The following is a 23,533-nucleotide window of genomic DNA, read 5'->3' on the forward strand; positions in this document are numbered from 1 at the left end:
GTCGACAAGTCGGCCACGCAGCCTCGCCCGCTCACCTTTGACGCCACCGAAGGGCCCAGCCACGCAGCAGTGTGAAGGCGCACTCAGAGTGTGCTCGTACATGAGTCTCAGCTTGTACTGCGTCCCGGGCTCCGCTTCACCGGCGTCACCTTCAAACGCAGTTGAAATTGCCTTGGATTATACTCGCGGCGCACATATGCCATGAGAACAGCATGTTAAATTAAAGGATACCAACCATACCCTGTCCTCTTTAAATATCCCGACAGTGTAAAAGGCTACATGGCAAATAAGTTAAGCGGGAATCCACAAGCCGGAGGGAGTTGCCTGAAAGGAAAAGTTTCCCCGGACCAGGACGAACTTTTCTTCAACTCTTAAGCTATCTTTATGGGAAACCAGTGTAGATTTACTTTTGCATATAGATTCGTGCTAGACACTTGGGACGGTGACGATTTCTCCTTTTCATGAAATTTCCTCCACCTTGCAGATTTTCGCAGCACTCATTAACCGCATTTCCTGTTTCTGCGCTTCGAGTTGTCCATTAATTTGCCCTCGGTCTGCGATCTGCTAGTATCCTGGTTAGCTCAGGTGGTAGAGCAATCACCTCGGAAAGTGTTCTTCGGACGCTCTTCGTACGCCCAGTATCGGTATTGAAGCGGCAAAATGTGCATTTTCGTCGACGAATATATTAAGAAGGGATGGCGTTTTTAAGATCGCGTAAATTGCTTGTGCTTCCTGCGCCGTTCTTCTCGAATAGCGAATGAAGCATAATCGCACTGACTTTTTAAACTTTTAAACTTTTTTTTAAATATAAGCCCGTATTCACAAAAAGTTTGAATTTTTCGTATAAGGGAAAATTACAGTCAGTCGTCATTAAAATTAAATTATAGGGTTTTACGTGCCGAAAACCACGATCTGATTATGAGGCACGCCGTGGTACGGGACTCCAAAAATTTTGACCACCTGGGGTTCGCCCCTACCGAAATGCGGCCGCCGTGGCCGGGACTCGATCCCGCGATCTCGTGCTTAGCAGCCCAACAGCACAGCCACTAAGCAACCGCGGCGGATTGTCATGTTGAACGCTGCAGAGCCTGATATATATATATATATATATATATATATATATATATATATATATATATATATATATATACACAGCTTCCCCATTCTGTCGCCGCTTTTCTAAGTTATGCTGACGGACGTACTTGCCACGCTACTATACAGGGTGTTTCAGCGAACATTATCAAAAATATTTAAAAATTGAATGTGGCAGATAGCACAATTCTAGTCCATGAGTTGGTCTACTCGAAGAGGCGGACATTACGTCAAGAAAAATTGAAATGCATGCTCGACTAACTCAAAAATAACTAATTAAGTTTTAACTAATTACCTTATGGCAATAGCCGGGGTGTTATTATATATATATATATATATATATATATATATATATATATATATATATATATATGTATATATATGTGTGTGTGTGTGTGTGTGTGTGTGTGTGTGTGTGTGTGTGTGTGTGTGTGTGTGTGTGTGTGTGTGTGTGTGTGTGTGTGTGTGTGTGTGTGTGTGTGTGTGTGTGTGTGTGTGTGTGTGTGTGTGTGTGTGTGTGTGTGTGTGTGTGTGTGTGTGTGTGGTCAAAGTTCCCATTTCCAAGAGCTCTGTGACGAAATTGTGAACTAGATGAAAGTGGCTCCCTCACTGCTGACATCCCAGTTCGATTGCATAGGCTGTCGGTCCTCTCTTGTGACTTCACTGATGCGAGAAACCAGGCCTAGTGTATCTATGCTGCTAACCTCCGCAGGGCATCGGGAGTATGCGAGAGTGCGCTACATCATGTCTCAGCTCATTTCTACCTTCTTCTACGCGGCAAGTACGCACTCCTTCTTTCTGACTGAGACGGTTACGCGCGCGCTGCCTCTGTCGGCATCAACAGTCCCGCCGAGTGACTTGCGACCAATGACAAAGCGCTTCAGCAACAAACATCATGTACTCGTGACGTCATGAGGAGATAACGAGCAAGGCGCTGGCGCCATCGGTGCAGAGGATGCAGCCTTTGCTTGTATAAATTTTTGGTTTCTCCGATACTTTGAGCTATACTTCAGACCCGAGTGATTATGACGCCGTACCCCTAATTCTAGGGAGTGTATCTCCGATACTCTCACTACTCGTTGTCAGGAATAAGCACATTGTTTATGGGGCGTGGCCTTTGTTGATAAGTCCCAGAAATTTTGCCAACCGTGTAAAGCTCGGCAATAGTTTCTATTCGACCGTCGCCACCTGCAATTAACAATGACCAAAGGTGCGAAGAAAAAAAGAAGTCATCATGACCAAAAGCACGACCTGTGAGGCTGTGAACAGATATTCTTCGTGGGTGCAAAGTGGCAATGAAGAATTTGTCGGATCCCCTGAAAGAGACAAAAAGAAAAAAAAGGGATCAGTCACTTCTTTTTCCAGCGCTATAAAGAACTTTATTGCGCTAGTCTTGTATGCTTCCTCTGACACCTCTACGTAAGTATATACGTGTACAATTGCGGCTGAAGATACTGTGCAGCTGGAAACTTTAAAGCCACAGCCGTTTTCTAGAGAGTTCTCTAGAACTTGAAACGCGACGGTTGAGGAGAGCAAACGATTCTATCACGATTTCCCTATTACTTAAAGCTTACTTTGATCACACTGAGAACTTTCGTGAGAAGCATTCGATGACAGCTATAGCCGGGACCCTGTATTGTCACCACAGTATAGCAATACAGTAAGTACTGCTCAATTGTGACCACAGCATAGCGAATAGCCTGACGTTACAACGAATAGGGTGCTCTAGGACTGATCATTCACGTATGCCGGGAGCTCAGAAATGCTATGCGACCATGTAATTCTATAAAGCACATGAAAATTACATAATTTTCGGGAATTGTTTTCCCTGTTTGACATAGTGGCATTGTTGACATTTAACTCACAAGTTGCATGAACCAAAATAAATAACTTCTATTCAGTATTTATTGATTCCTTCTTCATTCTGCGCGTTCAATCGTCAAAAAAAGCAACAACTCATGTATGATGTACCATAACGAACGAGTGTATTGTATACATACGCATATTAGCATAATCGAACTATTTTCTTCCTTTTGCCAAATATGTCTATTGCTTATTCGTTAAGGGAACGTTCTTTAGTTGATTGACGGCTATGGTCTCTCGGCAAACACCTCCCCCGGTACGTTCATTTAGTGCGTTCGCAAGCAACCATACTCACGAAACAAACTGTCCGAGTAGCACGTGAAGTATAGCTTGGGCCATTTGAAACTCGAGAAGCACGTGCTCTGGCCGGAATCCTTCGAACGTGCCATCCTCCATTTGAGCGCATGTGGGCTGGTACACCCGCAACACGCCCGAATGGCTGCCCACGAGGATTTGCTCTGCGTGAAGGCAAGCAACGCGAGCATGGCTCACGCTACTCCAGGAGTTGAGCAGTTTTCACTGCGTTTGTGTTCGGCTGTTTCATGCGCCACTTAGATTATTTGTAGCCAGAGAGGGCCAAGAGAGAACAAACACACAAAGTCCCTATCAGTGTTTAAAGATAGGACCAACGTTTATACCGAGGTACACCCTTATTCAATGCTGTACAGACCATACTGGGCGTGACTGCAACAAACTGAGGACTTATCAGCCTCTCCTCCCCCTCCCCCCCCCCCCCCCCGCTCCCAGCTTTTACTAGACTGTTATTGCTAAAGCTGCAGGGAAGCGGGAAGAGCTCCTGCCTCTCGCTCTCAAGGCCCGTGGAGCGCGAGTACGCCCCGGCCAGAAGCGCTAGCACACAACCCAATCACAGCTCTGATCCCGCGAATGATTAACCTGCGTGCTTTCGACACCGGCCACGCAGTGCGTGCAAAAAAGCCCACAGGCAACACCAGGCACGAGCAGAACAGAGTCCGGCTTGACCGGGCTGCACTCCACTAGCGCCTGGTGATGAAGACGCGAGCTTGAACTGAGCCTAAATTTAGTCAAATGCAGCGATAAGTATTCACAATGCTCAACCGCCAGCTTTTCGACGCCGAAACACTACTGAAGCGTGAAAAATGCAGACAGTCGTTCTACAATATTGCCGTGCTTCATCTCATGCATCGTCAGTTCGCCAGACCGCCAAATACACCAGGTTTGAAGTGGAAGTTTTACTTCGGCTCCAGCGAGTGCGCGGCCTCCTTTAAGCTTCGACCACGACCCGGCATGCAATCTCTTCGGCGTTACCCGCGTTGAACTCCAGCGAACGTGGGTTAATCGGTAAGTGTCGTACGGCTCGATTCATCGCCGCTCCTTGGGTCGCTAGCGATGTGCGAGTAGAAGGAACCAGACGTGGCGACGACCACTCGCGTGGAAATTCCCATCTTCAAGGGACATGAGCACCGGTCCGATGTACAGCTGGCGTCAGAGAACTCTTCGGCCCACTGGAGAAGTTCCGCGTTTTTCCTCAAAGCTGCCCTCTGCTACAGAGTCTTCGTTGGCACGTCCTTCTTGCACGCCGAACTCTTCGAAGAAAGCCTGAAGCGCCTCGGTGTTACGGACAAATTCTTGCTTACGCAGAGCCTTCGAGACTACCTTGCTCGATCTGACATTTCTCGAGGGCAGCACGTCCATAAATTGACAGTGGGCCCCATGCAAATAGAGATATTCCGTATTCGGGTAGAGGTTGCCCAGGTTCCCGTAGATGCACCCGAGAACGTTGAACAGCATGTTGACGAGCAGCGTGCTCGTTAACATGCAAAGAAGCCTTCCGTTCCTTGACGCGCTAGCGGTCGGTCAACTTCTCCTTTTTCTTCTTCTTGTCTAAAACATGCGCATATTCACGAGGACAATTGATCACATAGAAAGGTGATGCTAATGTTGAGCCATTACTTAGTGGCACATATCCAAGAGAGGAGTTCGCTGCAAAGCAAGAAGGTAAAGAAAGAATACAAAGAAACAACGAAAGTTTTAAAAAAAGCAATAACAAAGGACAGCAGAGTTAGCGATTCCTTCGGCTCTGAACTCATTTATTGCGAAAGCAACATCTTCCACACTAAAAATAACACAGATCTTGTTTTTGGTTGCTTGCTTGTGACAAATAATTGTGCTCATCACATATACACGGGGGAATGGCCAAGAAGCTATAGCAGTTGTAGTGGTTGTCTGGGATGGGAGGTTGACGAGTAATGTTATAATTTAAAGTATAATAATTTGGAAAAAATTAAATATATGAAATTATACTGATAATTATGTATTGATATCAGAAAAAAGAAAACTGTCGTTTAGATAAATAATATGTGACTATTTTCTTTGAAATGTGCTCAACTTCCACTCTCTATGATATAATAATGAATTTTATAGAATTCGAAATGCATACACAGAGTTAAGCACTCTAAGACTCCTCATATCTAAGTAGATTACATTTATTCAGTTTAATGTTTGGCAAAAAGGGTTCCGTCAATTTTTTTTTTCTTGGAGGCCGTTGGGAGTGCAAACACCAATACCAAGACCTTAATCCCGTGACCCTCTCGTCGAGATGGCATGCCGCCCTGCGCAGCTCCCACCTCGACGACCAACTCTGGGCGACCCAGCATGCCTACGAAGCGGCGAAGAGGCAAGACCTCGACGTCCCATCGTGGGAGGCCTAGGCCCAGCCGACAAAACTGCTGGTGCTTATTAAAGTTCACTCTCTCTCTCTCTCTCTCTTGGAGGCCGTTCAACAAAAAGTTTGGTGTTACTTGAAACTACATTATACAGACGATCTTGATGGGGGGATCGTGTTTATTTTCGTTTATTTTGTGTGTCATCATGACGAGGTTGCTTTGTGGACAGCGTAATAAGTTGTGAGAAGTTAGGTAACACTCATATTCTCTGTTTTCATCAATCAGTAGGACAACGTCCAAGCATACAGGGTGTTTCAGCGACCACTTTCAAAATTTTTTAAAGGTTGGCTGTGGCAGATAGCTCAATTCTAGTTTATGAGCCGGTCTACTCGAGGCGGCGGACACTATCTGCACAAAAAATTGAAATGCAAGATCGACGAATTGACAAGAATTATCTCATTAACTTTTTGCTAATTATCTTATGACCCATATTGCAATTTACAAATTCTAGCCGTGGAGTTCGCAAGGTGGATCCACTTGGAACGAATTTCCAATATGACACCGGTTTCGAAATATAAATTCCCGAACTTTGCGGAGAAATGCATTGGCGTTCTAGTTGTGTGCTTCAGTGCATGAAACTACGTTCTGTTAACAAATTAACTGGAACGCCAATGCATTTCTCCGGAAAGTTCGGGAACTTAATCTCGAAACTGGTGTCATATCGAAAATTCGTTCCAAGTGGATCCGCCTTGCGAACTCCACAGCTAGAATGTGTAAATTGCAATATGGGCCATAATGTAATTAGTTTAAAGCTTAATTAGCAATTTCTTATTAATTAGTCGATTTTGCATCTCAATTTTTTGTGCAAGTATTGTCCGCCGCTTCGAGTAGAACAGCTCATGAACTAGAATTGTGATATCTGCCGCAGGCAACTTGTAAAGATTTTTGAAAGTGTTCGCTGAAACACCCTATATACCTGCCCGACGTATCGGCAGCGTGTCATTTGTCATGACATTGAGGTATAAAGTTTCTTTAAAAAATAAATTAAATTATGGGGTTTTACGTGCCAAAACCACGATCTGATTATGAGGCACGCCGTAGTGGGGGACTCCGGAAATTTGGACCACCTGGGGTTCTTTAACGTGCACCTAAATATAAGTACAACGGTGTTTTCTCATTTTGCTCCCATCGGAATGCGGTCGCCGTGGCCGGGATTCGATCCCGCGACGTCGCGCTTATAAGCTTTCTTTACACCTATGTTGAAATTCATCGTTTGTGTAAATCGATGTTTAAGTAGCTGGTAATAAGATATAGCTGGTGCGTTAAATGCCTCTTGATTTTCAAGCTTGATTTGTCATTTAAAACATCCCGACTGGGAATTATCCACACGAAGACCACCAATACTTATTATACAATGATGTAATGATCGAAATTATGCAGTGTCACTTACGAGCTTTGAACTAAAAAAAAATATTTCCCTGTGCACCTGCAGTGCTGATAAACTTGGCACTTGGCGGCTGGGAATCGTGTGATGCCACTATGTAAAAATAATTGCCAGTTCCGCCCGAAGTTTCGCCCGACTATCCGCGGATACTATATATGCAGGTGCGCCAAAATACCTGGAACCCTTAAAGGCTTCAGCACGCCGTGTACGTAGGGCCTGTAATGGAATGTAGTGTGTGTGTGTGTGTGTGTGTGTGTGTGTGTGTGTGTGTGTGTGTGTGTGTGTGTGTGTGTGTGTGTTTGTGTGTGTGTGTGTGTGTGTGTGTGCGCGCGCGTGTGCGTGTGTGCGTGTGTGTGTCGACGCGAGCGCGCGTCAATATTTCTCTACAAATGTGTGTGTGTGTGTGTGTGTGTGTGCGTGTGCGTGTGCGTGTGTGTGTGTGTGTGTGTGTGTGTGTGTGTGTGTGTGTGTGTGTGTGTGTGTGTGTGTGTGTGTGTTGACGCGCGCGCGCGTCAATATTTCTCTACAATATATTTCGGCCTTCATGATCGCAATGAAGTCGGCTTTCTACCAGGCCTTCCTACTGTACAGGAAAGCCGACAATTGCGACAACTTGGAAAAGAAAATAACGATCGGTGGAAGCAGAATCCAGAATGGAGATTTGTTCGCGGTTGTTACGTAGATGAGTCGTGTTGTTATCGGATTACGTAGGAGTTATTCTGTCTTCACTACGTTTATGTGCACAAACCTGATTAGGATCTCGGGGATCTCTTTTCACGTGCAAATCGTCAACGGTTCCGCAAGATATCTAACAAAGAAACTTGAAGAATGACAGTCGGCAGCATCGTCTCTACTGCCGTCAGGATATCTGCACCAATGCGTGCGTTTTTCAACATTCGTCAATGTCGATGCAGTGTACGGCTGCAACGTTTTAAGTTGCTTGCAAACGCTGTCACGGAATAGCTAAACGTTCGAAAATGCTAGTTCCCACCTGACACTGTCACTGCAACATTGTCGAACGTTGTGCACCACAAAGTTTAATTATCACGACAACGCTGTTACAATGATCTGTGCTGTTAGGGTTCGTTCACTCACTTTATGCGGAGGCCGAGTTCTGACACGTTTCCTTCGTGAACATGCTCTGAAATCAATTTACGTGGCTAACGACGCATTAAAACACAGAACATATCCCTCGTATTCAAATAAATGCATAAAACAAAAGAATAACCAAATATGAATGTAGTTTTTGTAAATAAAATTATTTTTAATGAATCCATAACATGTGTACACCATGTTGATGCGCGTGTATGCCAGCTGATCAAATAAAGCTGCAGTGAATTCAGTTCTTAAAAATGGTTTAATCAAATTCGTATGGATGTCTTTCTTTTTATTTATTTATTTATTCATTCATTCATTCATTCATTCATTCATTCATTCATTCATTCATTCATTCATTCATTTCGAATACCCTCATGGCCCTGTGGGCATTATTGAGGGGAGTGGAACAAAACATACAATAACACAGATAACAAGAAATGGAAATACATTCATGGGTCACAGCATTCCATATTGCATTATAGCATAGCATTGCATACATAGCATTACATAGCTCACAGCACTGAGTTTTAAAGATTTCACAGATTTACAGATTTCAGCAATTGTGCACATCCATGGAAAGCTAAAAAAACGAGAAAAGAAAACAATAACTAACAAGGCAAGCTAGAAATCAGCAACACAGAGTTCATGCCCTTCGTTTCGTGAGGGACCACGAAACGAAGGGCACACATGTCATGAACAAGAAATGCAGACACTTAACTTATCCTTAAAATGCTCGAGATCGTCGGCGAGTGCCACATCTGCTGGCAAGTGATTCCACTCGGATGACGTAGTTGTAATGAAAGAATTTAAGCGAGTGGTAGTGTGACAAGGTGGAACGCCCACTTTGCGTGGATGGTGAATGCGCGGTGAAACATAGGTGGGTGGAAGGAGCAAAGCGTTTTTCAAAACAGGATTGAGATTGTAGATCTTAAAAAAAAAAGACAGAGTCGTGAAATTTGTGTGCGCAATGAAAGTAATAGTAGTGACAAAGTGTTTTGCATTAGCGTGACACCTGATGTGCGGTCATAGTTGTGAAGAATAAAACGAGCGGCACGGTTCTGAACAGCTTCCAACACAGATATAAGTGACTTAGCTTGAGGGTCCCATATCGACGCGGCGTATTCAAGCTTTGAACGAACCAGTGTTTTATAAAGGAGGAGTTTGACTGAAATGCGCGCATTAGAAAAGTTTCTTTTTATGTAACCGAGCATGCGGTTCGCGTTTCCAGTAATGTAGGTGATATGCTGGTTCCAGGATAAATTTGATGTCAGATGTACACCGAGGTATTTATACGAGGTAACCGGGGCTAACGAAGCATTGTTGATGCTGTAAGAGGCTGGTGGCGAGACGCCTTGACGTGAAAAGCGCATAGATTTGCATTTTGATGCGTTTAAAACCATTTTCCATTTAGTACACCAGTCAGTAATGCAGTTAAGATCTGCTTGCAATAAGTGGACATCATTAGCGTTTTTTAATTTCACGGTATAGTATGCAATCATCTGCAAAGAGTTTGATAGAAGATTTTATATTGTTAGACAGATCATTAATGTACACAAGGAATAACAAGGGTCCGAGTACCGATCCTTGTGACACCCCAGACGTAACCGGCATTGAAGATGCTTGAAGACCGTTAACGTGGACAAACTGCGAGCGATTAGATAAAAAACAACGAATCCATGTAGAACATTTGGGTCGATATGAAGATGAGCAAGCTTATACAACAGCAGACTATGGGACACTTTATCGAAAGCCCTGCAAAAATCTAAGAAGACGACGTCGACCTCTGAACCTTCATCAAGAATGGAATAAATTTCAAAGATAATAACTGTGTTTCACAGAAAAACTGCTTCCTGAAACCATGTTGTGTAGGCGTGAAAAACGAAAACGATTCAAGAACTTACAAAACTTCTGCTTGTAAAGATCTGAAAATGCACTTTAAGCCTTGCCTAGGCTCTAGTACCAAATGTAGCGGAGCCTACGCAAAGGGTAATCGGGCAATGCATGCAACAGCGAAGTTTCTGAACCACTGACCTGATTGAGACGGATCGTTGCTGGCATTACCAATGCAGAGGCAGGTAGCGTCAAATGTCTCGTCGGTCCCACAGGTAACAGTCCACCAGTCACGCGCTTTAAATAGTGACATCTGCAGCTTCACCAAAGCCTGCGGAATGAAATAGACCGTTATGCAAAAAGAGGAAGCACTTTGCCTGATAACTGCGTGTCATCGCCGAGCTTTGGGAGTTGATAACTGTCTCCATAGGCAGGAAACTGGCAGGCATTGTGAAACATAGTTCCAGCGCACAATTGAACAAGGACGAGGAGAGAAAGACTTCTCTCCTCGTCCTTGTTCAATTGATCGCTGGAACGATGTTTCACAATGCTAATCATAACCAACTAGCCCAGCTGTCCATACTTAGCGATAAACTGGCAGGGATGTGTTCATTGGCATTTAATGAAGGGTCGCATACGCAAATAAAAAGCACGTCCAGGTTAATTTTGCACACAAATATCATCCCTTGAAACTCAAATATGTTCATTAGTAAGGTTGACAATATAGTTTAGAGAGCGTAACTACTTAAGGTGGTCGCTATTGATTCCAATTAGCAAGACTAAAATGCTGAGACAAATGTGTCACTTTATAGTGCAGAGTGAAACTTCGCGCGCATCGACAGTTACAAGCTTGAACTAACCGCTCATTCATATAAGCATTGCAATGAATCATGTCAGTTCAAGCGTGGATACTACAGGAACAAATACAACTTTCCAGGCTATCCCTGAGGTCAGGATGCAAATATATAGATGTACAGCATACCTGAAACACACGGGCGCGTGTCGTTTTTGCCGGTCACCTAGGTAACGGACATCATGCCAGGCAGCGCCACCAGGTGTCGCCACTTACCGGATGAAGGCGCGCTTCGCGTTGGGAGCGCTTGCCGCTCGACCGCTCGTGATCGAAAGTGCGCGAGGACCGGCAAGGACGTTTTCACGGACTAGCCCTTTTAGCAACGGTACGAAATGAATGGGGGTGAAAGGAGACATCATCAGCTAAGGATTGTCGTAATAAAACAAAGGAGGGAGGGGCGGATAGAAAAAAGAGAGAAGGATAGAATAGCTGGTACGCAAACATCGCTGCAGTAAATCAGTTGAGAATAGGATATAAAGCGACTAGTTAACGGCAACGCTTTGCCGTAATACGAGCACACCAGTGAAAAGCCACAATTCCAATTTGAGGTCATTCATCAGAGCCATCAGCGAGGGCTAGAGCTCGTGTCAGCCAATCAGAGCTGGCTGCAAGGTTCAATGAAGAGAGAAGGGAATAGAGCATTGCACGGGCCGAGTTTTTGGCCTGTGCCGGGCCGGGCCTGAGCCCGCCGTAGGAACTCCGCGTACATACATCCCTTAAATATGTCATTGCTCAGGTGATATACCCAAACACATTACAATAAAACAGTAGTTACTACATATAACAGAAAAACGCTTTCCGACAGAGGACGTGTACATGCCGACCGAACCAAAGGCCGGGCTTCGTAGATCAGAATTGATTTACGATGACTATCCAAGTACGCGACTAGCCGAAACGCATCATGTATGAGGCGTGTACTGTAGCAAGGTTCCTCTCGCGCGCTTCCTTCTGGACCCTCTGCGCCTTCTGACGCACCACCGTGAAGCCCGCGTCTACCCAATGGCACATACATTGACCCACCCAAGTGGGTGTCGAAAAGGTTCATTCAAGAGCGGCACACACGCAATGTCACAGGCTCAGAGGCCCCAGGGTCACATGCCCAGGTTGACATCTAAGAGGTTCATTGAAGAGTGGCCCACAGTGGCTACTTCATCTTCCAGTTTATAGCCAAAATTCGCAATGGGGCCTTGTGAGGGCTGACGAGAACGGAAGCAAGCTTTCTTCCGAGTGCGGGGCCTACTTCCAACGAAAGTTGGCATCCAAGTTCGTAGCTCCTTTAATTTGTTAGGGTCAGGCCAGGAACACAACGGACAAAAGTGACTAAAAATTTTTGCGCTTCTTCAGCCTGAATGGCGCTCAAAATCTTGAAAAATACAAGGTAATCCCCCACATACCGGACGATCATGGAACGCTGCGGACTCAACTAGTAGCCCTCCAAATTCCTGTTACGATGGCGTAGGGTGTTTAGTGGCGCAAGGGCCAGATATGGCCAAAGAGCGCCATGCAAGTGGTGATGTGGTGTCAATGATTTGTCAATTAGATGAAAGATGAATTGCGACAGGTAGATTTAACTTGGCTGTAAGAGGACCTAAATATCAGGCACTGTAAAGTGCGCAAAATAGATAGGTATTAAAATAATTGACATGGTAGTGACGTGTGCTACGACTATAACATATATGTTTACAGACGCATGATAGGTAAGTACTCACGAGGGCCCTTAAACGCAAGGGCCCCGAGGCATGTGCTCTACAAAACTACTATCGCAGTAGCACCCTCTGGTAACAGGATGCGCTACAATACTCCTGGGCAAATGATATGTACCACTACATTTTCAGATTCCTGTTATATCTTCCAATAGATAGGCGCAAAGCAGGAAGCTATGCAGACGCCTTCCTAGAGGCTTCCTAGAAAGTCGACCATGGGCGTGCGAAGGCAGAAGTGCAGAAGGTCCACAAATTTACTGAGACTCGTTCCGCATGCGTTCTGGAATTTCAGGATGCCACAAGCCTCGATGCTGCCCTCCGCCGTTTCAAGCAGAGATGCGTGGCGAGTGAATAGCATAGGCCTTTGATGTCAATCAAGAAGGCGCTCATTCCCGAAGGCCGCTCATGTTGCAATTAGTTTTAAGAAATCCACAGGGCTTCTAATTAGGAAATCATCCAGCACAGGAAACAAGCCCATGGGGGCTTCTGCAGGTACAATCCAAGCAGCTTTTGCCAAGTGCACGGCTCTAGGAAAACCCGCCAAAACCCGACATTCGTACACAATCATTTCCTCCTTTTCCATTACTGCGATAGCAATTATATGGGAACTCTAGGCGAATTTTCGCCGTCACCGTGGTGTTCTGTATGATCTATAAGTGGGATAAGATCCCGGCGCGCCCTATGCTCTGCCTGCGAGGGAAAGCGTGCGAGGATCAGCCGTGAAGGATGCTGGCTTGATTCGCGCCCTCTTCCTGCGCGCGCCAAATGTTCGGGGTCACGTACATACATGATAAAGCGCGCGCTGCGGGGCGGACAACTTTCTGTGGCTATGAAGGGAAAGCTACGGGGGCGGAGCTTCTGCACATGTGTTACCTCGCCAAGTAGTCCGGCAGCGTTTGGCAGTGCTTTTGGTTGCTCGGAACAGACGCTGAATCGGCGCAGCTTCCACTTGCGACGGTTTCGCGTTTGCCTAGACGCGGAAGGGAAAAGCCGCAAAATAAGTAATCTTTTACATTCAGTGGTGTGTTTTGTCTTATTTAGCTGCTGCTAATAAGGTGTTTATGTTTTCTCTTCCTCAGCTTAAACTAACGTGGATGAAAACGCGGGACTCTTTTCAGAAGCGCTCTCACTTGTGCGCGCTTTGCCTCCGTAGCTTACCCCTCATAGCCAGAGAAAGTTGTCCGCGAGTACAGTGAGCGCGCGTATTCTTCTTAGCCACTGACAAGCAACACATTGCTTTTAGATCACTGTGACTTTTCCAATGACCTAGCTGTTGCCGATTTTGCCTGCCTCCACAATTTATTTGAATAAACTTGTTCCAACCAGGTACCCCTCTTGCATCCTTTCACCATCAGAAGACCTCCAACGGAATCTTCGAAGACTGACGAATAAATATTTTCGCCAACAAAATTTATATTTTCGCCTACAAGCTTCCGACACAAGATTCGTAAAATCATAAAACGAGCCCAAGTTCTTAAATTTCACAAAAAATCTGGAGACTTGGCAGGTATGGACTATATATCGCCGAGTTCTGCGCTGAGTTGGTATAATCCTCAAGATCCCTGTGTCCCTGATCGGGGACACTGCTTTGAGCGTGAGCAGTCATCTAGCAAACGCGCGTTTCAACTCCGAATTCATATTTCCCGCCTCCTAAGATCCTATTTTCTCTTTCCTCCATGAGATGCCGCTACTGGTCCAGCAAACAAAAAAAAGAAAAAAAAGCGCGTTTCAAAATGGCATTAGCAAAGGCGCGCGCTGTCGTCCTCAACGTGAGTACTTTTTTTTTTACATTTTACTCACTGCCTCCCTATTTTGAGGGGGGGGGGGGGGAAGAAGAAGCATCGAAGAACATGTAGTAAGATCGGCTCCCGCTTTCAACATCGGTTTTGACCCGTTAATCAGAATGTACCCTTGGCTGGATTACATCAATCGACGCTTCACAACCAGAGGATCACGGCGACACCAGGCACATTGTCTCCCGCTCGCAGTAACAGCTGTCTGGCGCGCTGTTATCTGAACCCGCCAGCGATCCCGCCGCCCGGCCTGCTGCCGGCGGCCATCGCTGCTCGTCCAAGTTTCGTGCTTTGATGGCCTCGCCGGAGCAGCCCGTGCTCCCTAACGATGTACCACTGCCCGATGACATGGACCCACAGGCTCTCACAAGAAAATTGAACAAAAACGCAAGCCGGCTGCCCAAAGGCCACGTAGGAAATGGCAGACAGAGGGGCGTCAGCACCGCTGTCCCGAGAGCGGAACTGAACAAAATTCATTTAGGCCCATGCTAAAGGCAACGCGCCAGAATTTCTACACCGCGCCACCGGTATCCCCAGCTGCACAGTCAGAAGCCAGCAGAAAAGCCACCTTCGCGGATGTAGTTAGACAAGCGAACGCGCACCTGACAATCAGTTCGAGCAATATAGTACAGCGCTTCCCTCAACCTCAACACTCTCGTCCTCTGCGCTGCAACCACCCTCAGATGGAGTGGCGCAGCATACTCGCAGGGACCCAGCTCAGTTAACAGTGCTTACACCTCCCAGCGATAATCCATATCTCCCCCCCCCCTCCCCAACGACACTTCACGATCTCGAGCGGCGTCTTGAAAATCGGATGGCGCAAATAGAGAAGTCCATCCATCAAAGCGTCCAACAGCTTATTAACAGGGCCATAGAAACATGCGTCCACACCATCATGGAGCGTATCATGCTTTCCGGCACTCTCCCTTTTGGCACAACCTCTCCGACACCCGCCGGAGCACCAGCGATGCGTACGCCTTGGGTACCACCAAGCTTCATTGCTGCTGAAACAACCCAGCCTCACCATGTCTAGCTCTTCAAATTCATCGCCATGGGCAACTGTCCTGCAATGGAATTGTCATTCTCTTCGTAACAAGAGGGCTGACATGATCATCCGGTTCTCCAGCAAGCGAGACAACACCAGTCCCTTGGTCATTGCCCTTCAAGAAGTCAACGGCCCTGTGCTGAGCATAATCGGCTATGACGGCTACGCCCCGCCTTTAAAGTCGCTGAACCCACGAAGACAGCATTGTACGTGCGACGGGGAACTACACACGTGCAATTAGACACGCAACCGTGGTGCAGCACTACTCTTAGCGTTGTCAGATGCCGGTTAGAAGTCTCATCACAGCGTACAATGCTCATCTTTTGCGTCTACGTGGTTCCCGAGAACACAAGGAATAAGGCAACTAGGGCACTCGTTGATCTCGGAGTACGGGCTGACACTCCTCAACATGCCTCAAGCACACACGAGGCTGGTACAGACAGTTCACCAAGCAGACACATCACCAGATTTTACCTGGAGTACTCGTCCGCAGCTTTTTCGATGAGAGGTGCTGGACGATTGCATGAGGAGCGACCACTTTCCGATCCTCATACGCTTTCGCACAGGCCATGCCAATCCGAAGATGAAGTCACACGCCACTACACGGCTAAGCCAAACAACACACTAGGACAAATACCGCGAGTTACTGCAGCAGCAGTCTCCAGCCAAGAACATTGACCATCTGGTATCACAGCTGTGCGTAGCGAAGCGAAGAGCCACCAAACACTTACGGCTTCCTTCTGACCACCCAGAGCCTGATAGACATCTGCTCACCTTATGGAATAGAAGGCACCGGATACTCGCTCAGTACGGGCGGTCTGGTCGCACTGCTCACCAAAAAGCACGGTTGCGCAAAATACAGCGCTTGATCGAAGAATATACGACTATGCTCGCGTCAGACCGCTGGATGGGAATTTGCGAATCCATCAATGGACAGACTCATACGTCCAAGGTTTGGGCCATCCTGCGCTCTCTTCTCGGCCGGCGCAAGACCAACAACGGCGCGGCTCGTGTGGCCCTCCGCGAAGGCATCAGCGCTCAGGAACTTGCCGAATAAGCCCGCTGAACTGTTTTTCCCACGGACGTCTCGCCCCACAGACACCACATACCAGAAGGATGTACATTCTGAAGATAATGAACCACTTAACCCCTTCACCATGATCGAGCTGGAGCACACCTTGCAGCGTGCTAACGCACGTAGTGCTCCAGGGGTCAATGAGGTGGGCGTGGCTCATCTACGCAATCTGCCCCTTGAGCACAAGCACGCTTTTCTCGAAGAATTTAATCGAGTCTGGGATACCGGGATACTGCCCTCCACTTGGAAGTTTTCGGTGGTCAAGCCCATTCCGAAGCCTGGTAAACCACCACATACCTTATCCAACCTCCGTACGATCTCTTTGACCTCGTGTGTCTGTAAAGTAATGGAGAGCATGGTCAACACACGCTTGATGTGGTACCTTGAAGATCGCGACCTTTTGGCTCCTACACTATATGGATTTCGCCGTGGGCTATCAACACAGGATGTGCTAGCCCGCCTAAAACAGCACGTCCTCGACTCTAATTCGGTGCACCCACGAGCCGTTGTCGCAGTGGATATACGCAAGGCATTTGATTCCGTCCCACATAACACTATCATGATCAAAGCACGTGCCTTTGGCATCAGAGGGAAGATGTACAGCTTCATAGCGGGTTGCCTTGAAGAGCGAAGCTATCAAGTTGGTCACGACGCCAGTGCCATACGAACCAACCACGTAGGCGTCCCCCAGGGCTCCGTTATTTCACCGACGCTGTTTAATATAGCTATGCACCAGATACCTAAGCGCCTTGCCGACGTACCGGGCCTGAAACACGCGGTGTACGCCGCTGACGTCACCGTGTGGACGCATCAAGGGTGCATCGAGGAGCAGGAGGACGTCTTACAACGAGCTCTCGACATTATTCACGCCTATGCCACGGAAACGGGTTTACACACTGCCCCAGACAAAACAGAGTTTGTCGTCATTCATGGTGGCAGGTCTACCTTTGGAAAGCAGGAAGAAAAGTAGTCTTTTAAACTGTACATCGGTGACCAAACCATCACACGGGAATCTACTATCCGAATACTCGGTATGCACCTAGACGAGAACTGCACAGCGAACACTTGGTTCCAATGTGTTACCAAGACCAGCAAACAAATCCTGCACGCTTTACGCAGAATCTCTACCCGCGCCCGTGGAGTAAACGAATGTGAAATGCGGCAGTTCGCTCAAGCTTTTCTTGTCTCCCGTATCATGTACAGGCTGCCGTATTATCCAATCAACCGCACACAGATGCACGCGCTCGACCGGTTACTTAACGAAGCCAAACACATTGTAACTGGACTCCCAAGGTACACAAGCCTCGAAGCGCTTAAAAGTTGTAGGAAACTGAACAACCTGTCCGAGCGCGTAGACATGCACATCTATACACAAGAGACAAGACTTCGCGCCACAAAAGCCGGGCGACACACACTCATGCTCCTCGGGTATGACGTCCACAAAATGCCCATTTTGCCCAACAACACGCCGCCGTGGGAAATCACGGCTCTCACCGATGGCAGGCCACTTCCTCTCAATATGGACCCTACTCAGCGAATGCGGCGCCTTGCATATGCCAAGAGGCATGAGGCTACGAGTTCACTCTCCTTGACTGAACGCATCATATACACGGACGCTGCACTGCCTGCAGATGACGCTAGTAACACCTGTTATGCGACTGCGTGGTACGACCAGACAAATGAAAATCAGAACCGCCGCTATCATATATCAGCAGAAGCAATGTCCAGCATCCGCGCTGAGCTAATGGCCATCCTAGATTATTTGGAGTGGGCCTTCGCAACTTCGTCTCAAACTGAACCTGTTCACCATCATGTGTACACAGATTCCCAGGCTGCCCATCGGGCATGTGCTAATGTTATTTACACAGACCCCGTACTGCAGAAGATCCGGCACCAGGCACGCCTGCTCCGCGAATGCGGTCACGATGTTACCATTCACTGGGTCCCTGCGCACTGCGGTATCTCCAGAAACGAGAAGGCTCATAGACTGGCGCGCGCTCATCTCCCTACCGCGCTAGCCAGAGCCTCCGATAATCCTTATCCTCTCCTAGCTATCACACCTGAGGTAGCAGACCCAATGGCAGACAAGCATGCGACCAAACAACGACGTGCCGCCTACCTCGCAGCAGTGGGCAATCCACTCTCTATACCGTCACTTCCACCTAAGATATTCACACGGCGAGAGTCAGTCTTGCTTCGGAGAATCCAGACAAGCACCCTCCTTACTCCTCACTTGTTGAACCGTTTCCACAAGGGCGGCACACCACCACCCGTAAGTGGGTTCTGTTCCATGTACACATGTCGTGCTGATCTCAACCACCTTTGTTGGGAGTGCCCCCTCTACATCCCACCAAGGCTTCGTGCCCTGGCCACCTTACAGCGGGGACCCTGGCCTTCTTCTCTCCGGACTTGGGTTTGCCCGGATACCACGTCTCCGAACCATGCCATCGAGCTCTGGCGAGCACTGCTGCTGTTCTTCCAGGACCCTGCAGCACCACGTACCCGTCGGCGATCGGCTCCGCGACAGCCACAAGCGTCATGCAGCCCCCACTTGGCTGCCTCCAGGACGTTCATTAATAAAACGGAGGCAGCCTTACCCTTCCCCTTTTGCAATAACACCCCTCCTCTTTCCACCGCAGCGCATTTTAATGTGGAATAAACGTGGTTTCATTCATTCCCTATTTTGAGACTATCCCAGCAGTTTTGAAAGGTGTTCCCACAATTTGAGTCAAGTGTAGTCTACCTGCTTCGCTGCTGCGTCTCGTTGATGTCCCCGAACGGGGACTGTAACGGTTGTTCCTTTGCGGCTTTCAGCAACGTACTTGACTGAGGATGAGATTCAGGCTCTTCTTCAAGAAAGTGACGCTTATCTATCAGAGTCAGAGGACATCGAAAGTTTTGACACCATCGACGACCCGGACGAAGATAGCGACACAGAATCAGAAATTGAAGACAGCCCGGCCGGCACAAATGACCAGCGACAAAAAGGACAGACTGCATTCAAGTGGAGGCACGGAACGTAAGTATTTCCTTGTTTCTTGACGCGCAGAGAGCGACGTTAAAGCACTTTGAAGGCAATAACATTTTGCGCTAAATGCGCCTTCTTTTCTTTTGCATCAGGCTTCCTGCTTTGACGATAGAGGAAAAGGAAGTGCTGATGAATCAGGAATGCGAAGACATAGACACACCATTGAAGTATTTCTTTAAATACTTTCCCGAAGATTTCTGGGAAGAATGCGCATTCCAGACCAATGTGTACTCTGTTCAGGCTAGAGGGAGGTCTGTGCAAACAGATTCGAAAGAACTGAAGATATTTGTGGGCATCCACATTGCAATGGGGATCCTGAAGCTACCAAGCATAGATGCTTCCAAGGGTTCGACTGTACTGGTCAAGAATGTTCAGAATCGAGCTCATTGCTCAGGCAATAACCCGAAACAGGGTTTTTGAACTCAGGAGTTACGTGCACTTCGTTGACAAGCTGTCAATACCAGATGAAGAACAGGAGAAAAACACCGAGCTGTTTCTCGTAAAGCCTATCATCACCTCTTTCCGAAACGCCTGCATTGAGCTACCGCGATCTCGTGAGGTGTCCACTGACGAACAAATGATACCGTTTTCTGGCAGGTACCCTGTGTGGCAGTCCGTTCCCTCAAAGCCAAATCCTGTAGGGCTTGAACATTTTGTAATGGCATCCCCAGACGGCTTGGTGCTGGACTTCGCCATCTATGTTGGCAAGGGAACAGTTCCTGATGATGACATGCGGGAATTTGGTGTCGGTGGAAGTGTTATCAAGAAACTTGCCCAAACGTTAAATCGAGATCAAGATACTTTCGTCTTCACGGACAGGTATTTCACAGGCCTCAAAATTGCTGAGCACCTGGTCGAAGGAAATGTGTTTCTAACTGGAACAGTGATGGGAAACCGGACCGGCGGAGTTGCGTCCGCAATGCCGCAGGACTGCGATATGCAGCGCGGAGATTCAGTGTGTAAGGTGCGGAGTGACGAAAAAATGTGCATTGTCAAGTAGAAGGACAATAAATCTGTCCTGATGTTATCCACTGCATTTGGCATCGTGCCAGAAGGAAGCTGCCAAAGATGGTGTAAAGATCGGGTGGGGGGGAGTCAAAATGCAGCAGCCAGATGCGGTAGCGAAGTACAAGTAAGTACGTGAGCGTAGTGGACCTGATCGACCGTTTCGTCTCGTACTATTGTATCTCTATGCGAATGAAAAAGTGGACGGTCCGCGTGTTCGCGCAGTTTCTGGACATGGCCTGCTGCAACGGATGGATTGAGTACAAAAGGGGTTGTGAGCAAAGTCAGACCACAAAGCAGCAAACGCTCGACCTGCTGGAATTCAAAATGAACATTGCTGTTGCCTTAATTCAAGCGGAAACGCGGCGATCGAAAAGGTCAAGAGCTCACGAAGCCGAAAGTGAAGATGAAGAGGCGCAACCAAGTCCACCACAGAGGGGAAAGATCAATCTGCTACCTCCGAATGACGTCAGATACAGGACTGGACACTTTCCGGAGCAACAAAAGCTGGGATCGCACAACAGATGCCGAAATCCAGGCTGCAGCAGTAAATCGAGAGTAAAATGCATGAAATGTGGCATATTTCTCTGCTTGCAAAACCGCAACTGCTTTCTCAACTTCCACACCCGTTGAGACCCACAGTCCCCGATCGGGTACAACCAAATTTCACCACTCCTCTTCATTTTTTTTTTAAGACTTGTTTTTTTCCTATGCTCATTTATGTCTAGAAGTGCCAAATAAGCAAGTTTGAGACATTGTACGAAAACTTCTTTCTTGGGACTGGAGAGAATAAAAAAATTACCGACGATTACGTTACTTCCTAATGCGAAATTTGAGCGCAGCAAATAAGCTGTTTCACCTTTTCGATAGATTGAGGCAAAGAAATCGAGCAACACATGTATGCGCTATCACAGAATTTTTTTTTATTTTTCACACGTATTCCTTTAACAAAGACTCCACTAACAGTTCTTGACAGTCATGAAGGAAGCTTTGTGGTCGGAGAAATAGACTGATATATGTTCGACTTGGTACACCAATGCTTGATTCTCAAAGACGAGATCTATACAAGTGCCTCGCGAGGTTGTCACAGCCGTGGGACGCGTTACGAGCGAGAGGAACGGGATGTTCTCCCGCATAAGTGTTAGGAAATTGCTGTTTGTCTTTATGTCAACATTAAAGTCCCCCACTACTAACATCGGTGTGGATCGATGGACGGTTAATGCGAGTTGCAGGAAGTGCACGACGTCTTTCGTGAGTGCGGTAGCGGACTCACGAAAGCGGTATCAGTCGGTCGCTGCTAGCGCTGGGGGGATGAAAGGGGGGCGGAGCTGGTTACGAGGCCGACGACAACGCCGACGCGAAACCCAGGAACGGACGCCAAAGAGCCATTTGTGTAGCCAGCCCTCCTCCACAGTCTCTCCTCCTCCCTTCCATCATCCTCCCTCGCCCGGAGAGCCGACAGCGCGCATGCGCGGCGGCGGAGCAGATTCGTCGGCGAGCTGGTTACGAGGCCGACGACAACGCCAACGCCGACGACGACGCGAAACCCAGGAACGGACGCCAAAGAGCTGCGCTCTAAAACTAGGCCAGAACTTTTCACCGCTCTCCCAGTATGTGATATATACCTACCCCCGTATTCAGAAATGCATCTTAACTTGAAGGCCACGCTTGACTTGATCTAAATGACGCTTGACGTGAAAGCACCGAAGGAAACGCAATAAGGAGGTTAGAATGCGATCGTGACGTATGACTCGACAGCTGCACGCGTGCGTCGCGGGCGACCTTGTACTCACACTCATTTATGAAAGTGACGTTTCTATCTTCGTATCTCGTACAAACTTGCAATTTCGTGCAATGTTAAGGCTAAAACCCCATGAGCGCGATTTTGTGCGCGACAGCGACGAGCGACGGATCAGGCCGTCGCGTGACCAGATCGCTTGGTCTTGTCGCGCGATCGCTCGGTTCTGCAAATCTACGTCGCCCAGAAGCGCTATGAAACTGGATGTACTTACATAACTCAAGTACTTCCGGTTGTCGCACGGAACAAGCAAACTATTGAATTTTTATACGTGCAAAGAACCTACTGCAAGACTTTCAGAAATATTTTATGCTGCTTTTTACAGTAAAACACATGAACTTGAGCTAATAAAGCACGCGTCACGCTATAGTTTCGGCACCTATATTGCTGCCCTCATATCGGCAACACTGGGAAGACGTCGCTCGAAGTTATCGCTCGCATGAGGTGCGACGTGTAGGCGACGAGCGAACGCGACAGCCATCTCCATCGCGTCGCTTGTCACTGTCGCGCGCAAGATCGCTTGCATGGGGTTTATACTTTACGCGCCTCGCGTACGCTCCACACACCTCGAGCTTTCTATTACATACCTACAAAGGGTAGTAGGATCGAACCTCCGTCATCCAGTACTGCGGCCCAATGCTCTAACCATTAGCTATAGGCTACGATAGCACACGCGCTTTTCTCGTACCAAAGTCGCTCTTCGAAACGTCTGGCGCGTGCTTCACGAGCCAGTTTCTCGCATTATGCCCTCGTGACAGCTATCGCTTCGAGACGCTGCATTAGACTGCACTGCATGCCTTCGGGATCGCCCCATATTTTTCGTCACACGGATACCTACGAAATGTGTGTAGTCCGCCTCTAATGCTATCACAAAAAACTTGCCGAAGTAGTTCACAACCCTGGGCATTCGTCGCACTGCTAGCTTATCATTTGGTTGTAGCATCTGCGACAAGCACTTTATCAGTGAAGGACTTGGTCTGGTGCCTTCTTGGCTGATTACATCTTCGACGAACATTAGCGCACCTAGGATTTCTGTCTGGGCGGTAGAGAGTTGTCGAAATTGTGGCAAGAAATCATCGTTTTAAGAGGGGTAAATATGACACAAAAGTAAGACACACGTGTGAATATTTCATATTAACGTGATCGACCGGGGCCCGGTCTTCGTCAGAGTACAAGCAAAAGGCTGAGTTACATCAACTAAAAAAAAATGGAGGCTTATCAAGGTTAAGCCCAGTGGATGCTTCGCATCCACTGGGCTTAA

General features: G+C 47.5%; 1 protein-coding gene and 1 pseudogene across 2 annotated transcripts in view; one reads left to right on the forward strand and one right to left on the reverse strand.

The window, feature by feature from the left end:
* Positions 1-22,969, reverse strand: part of BBS9 (Bardet-Biedl syndrome 9) — a 75,577-nt gene extending 52,608 nt beyond the window's left edge. For both annotated transcript variants that reach the window (XM_065431014.1, XM_065431013.1), the window contains exons 1-5: positions 22,860-22,969; positions 10,174-10,303; positions 3,251-3,413; positions 2,344-2,408; positions 36-149 (exon numbers count right to left, since the gene is read on the reverse strand). In XM_065431014.1, coding sequence (XP_065287086.1) covers positions 36-149; positions 2,344-2,408; positions 3,251-3,413; positions 10,174-10,285 — 454 coding nt within the window. In that variant the 5' untranslated portion in view covers positions 10,286-10,303; positions 22,860-22,969. The remainder of the gene's footprint in view (positions 1-35; positions 150-2,343; positions 2,409-3,250; positions 3,414-10,173; positions 10,304-22,859) is intronic.
* Positions 16,866-20,469, forward strand: LOC135901207 (uncharacterized; annotated as a pseudogene).
* Positions 22,970-23,533: the final 564 nt, after the last annotated feature.

Source organism: Dermacentor albipictus, chromosome 1, assembly GCF_038994185.2.
Source record: "Dermacentor albipictus isolate Rhodes 1998 colony chromosome 1, USDA_Dalb.pri_finalv2, whole genome shotgun sequence".
NCBI lineage: Eukaryota > Metazoa > Arthropoda > Arachnida > Ixodida > Ixodidae > Dermacentor > Dermacentor albipictus.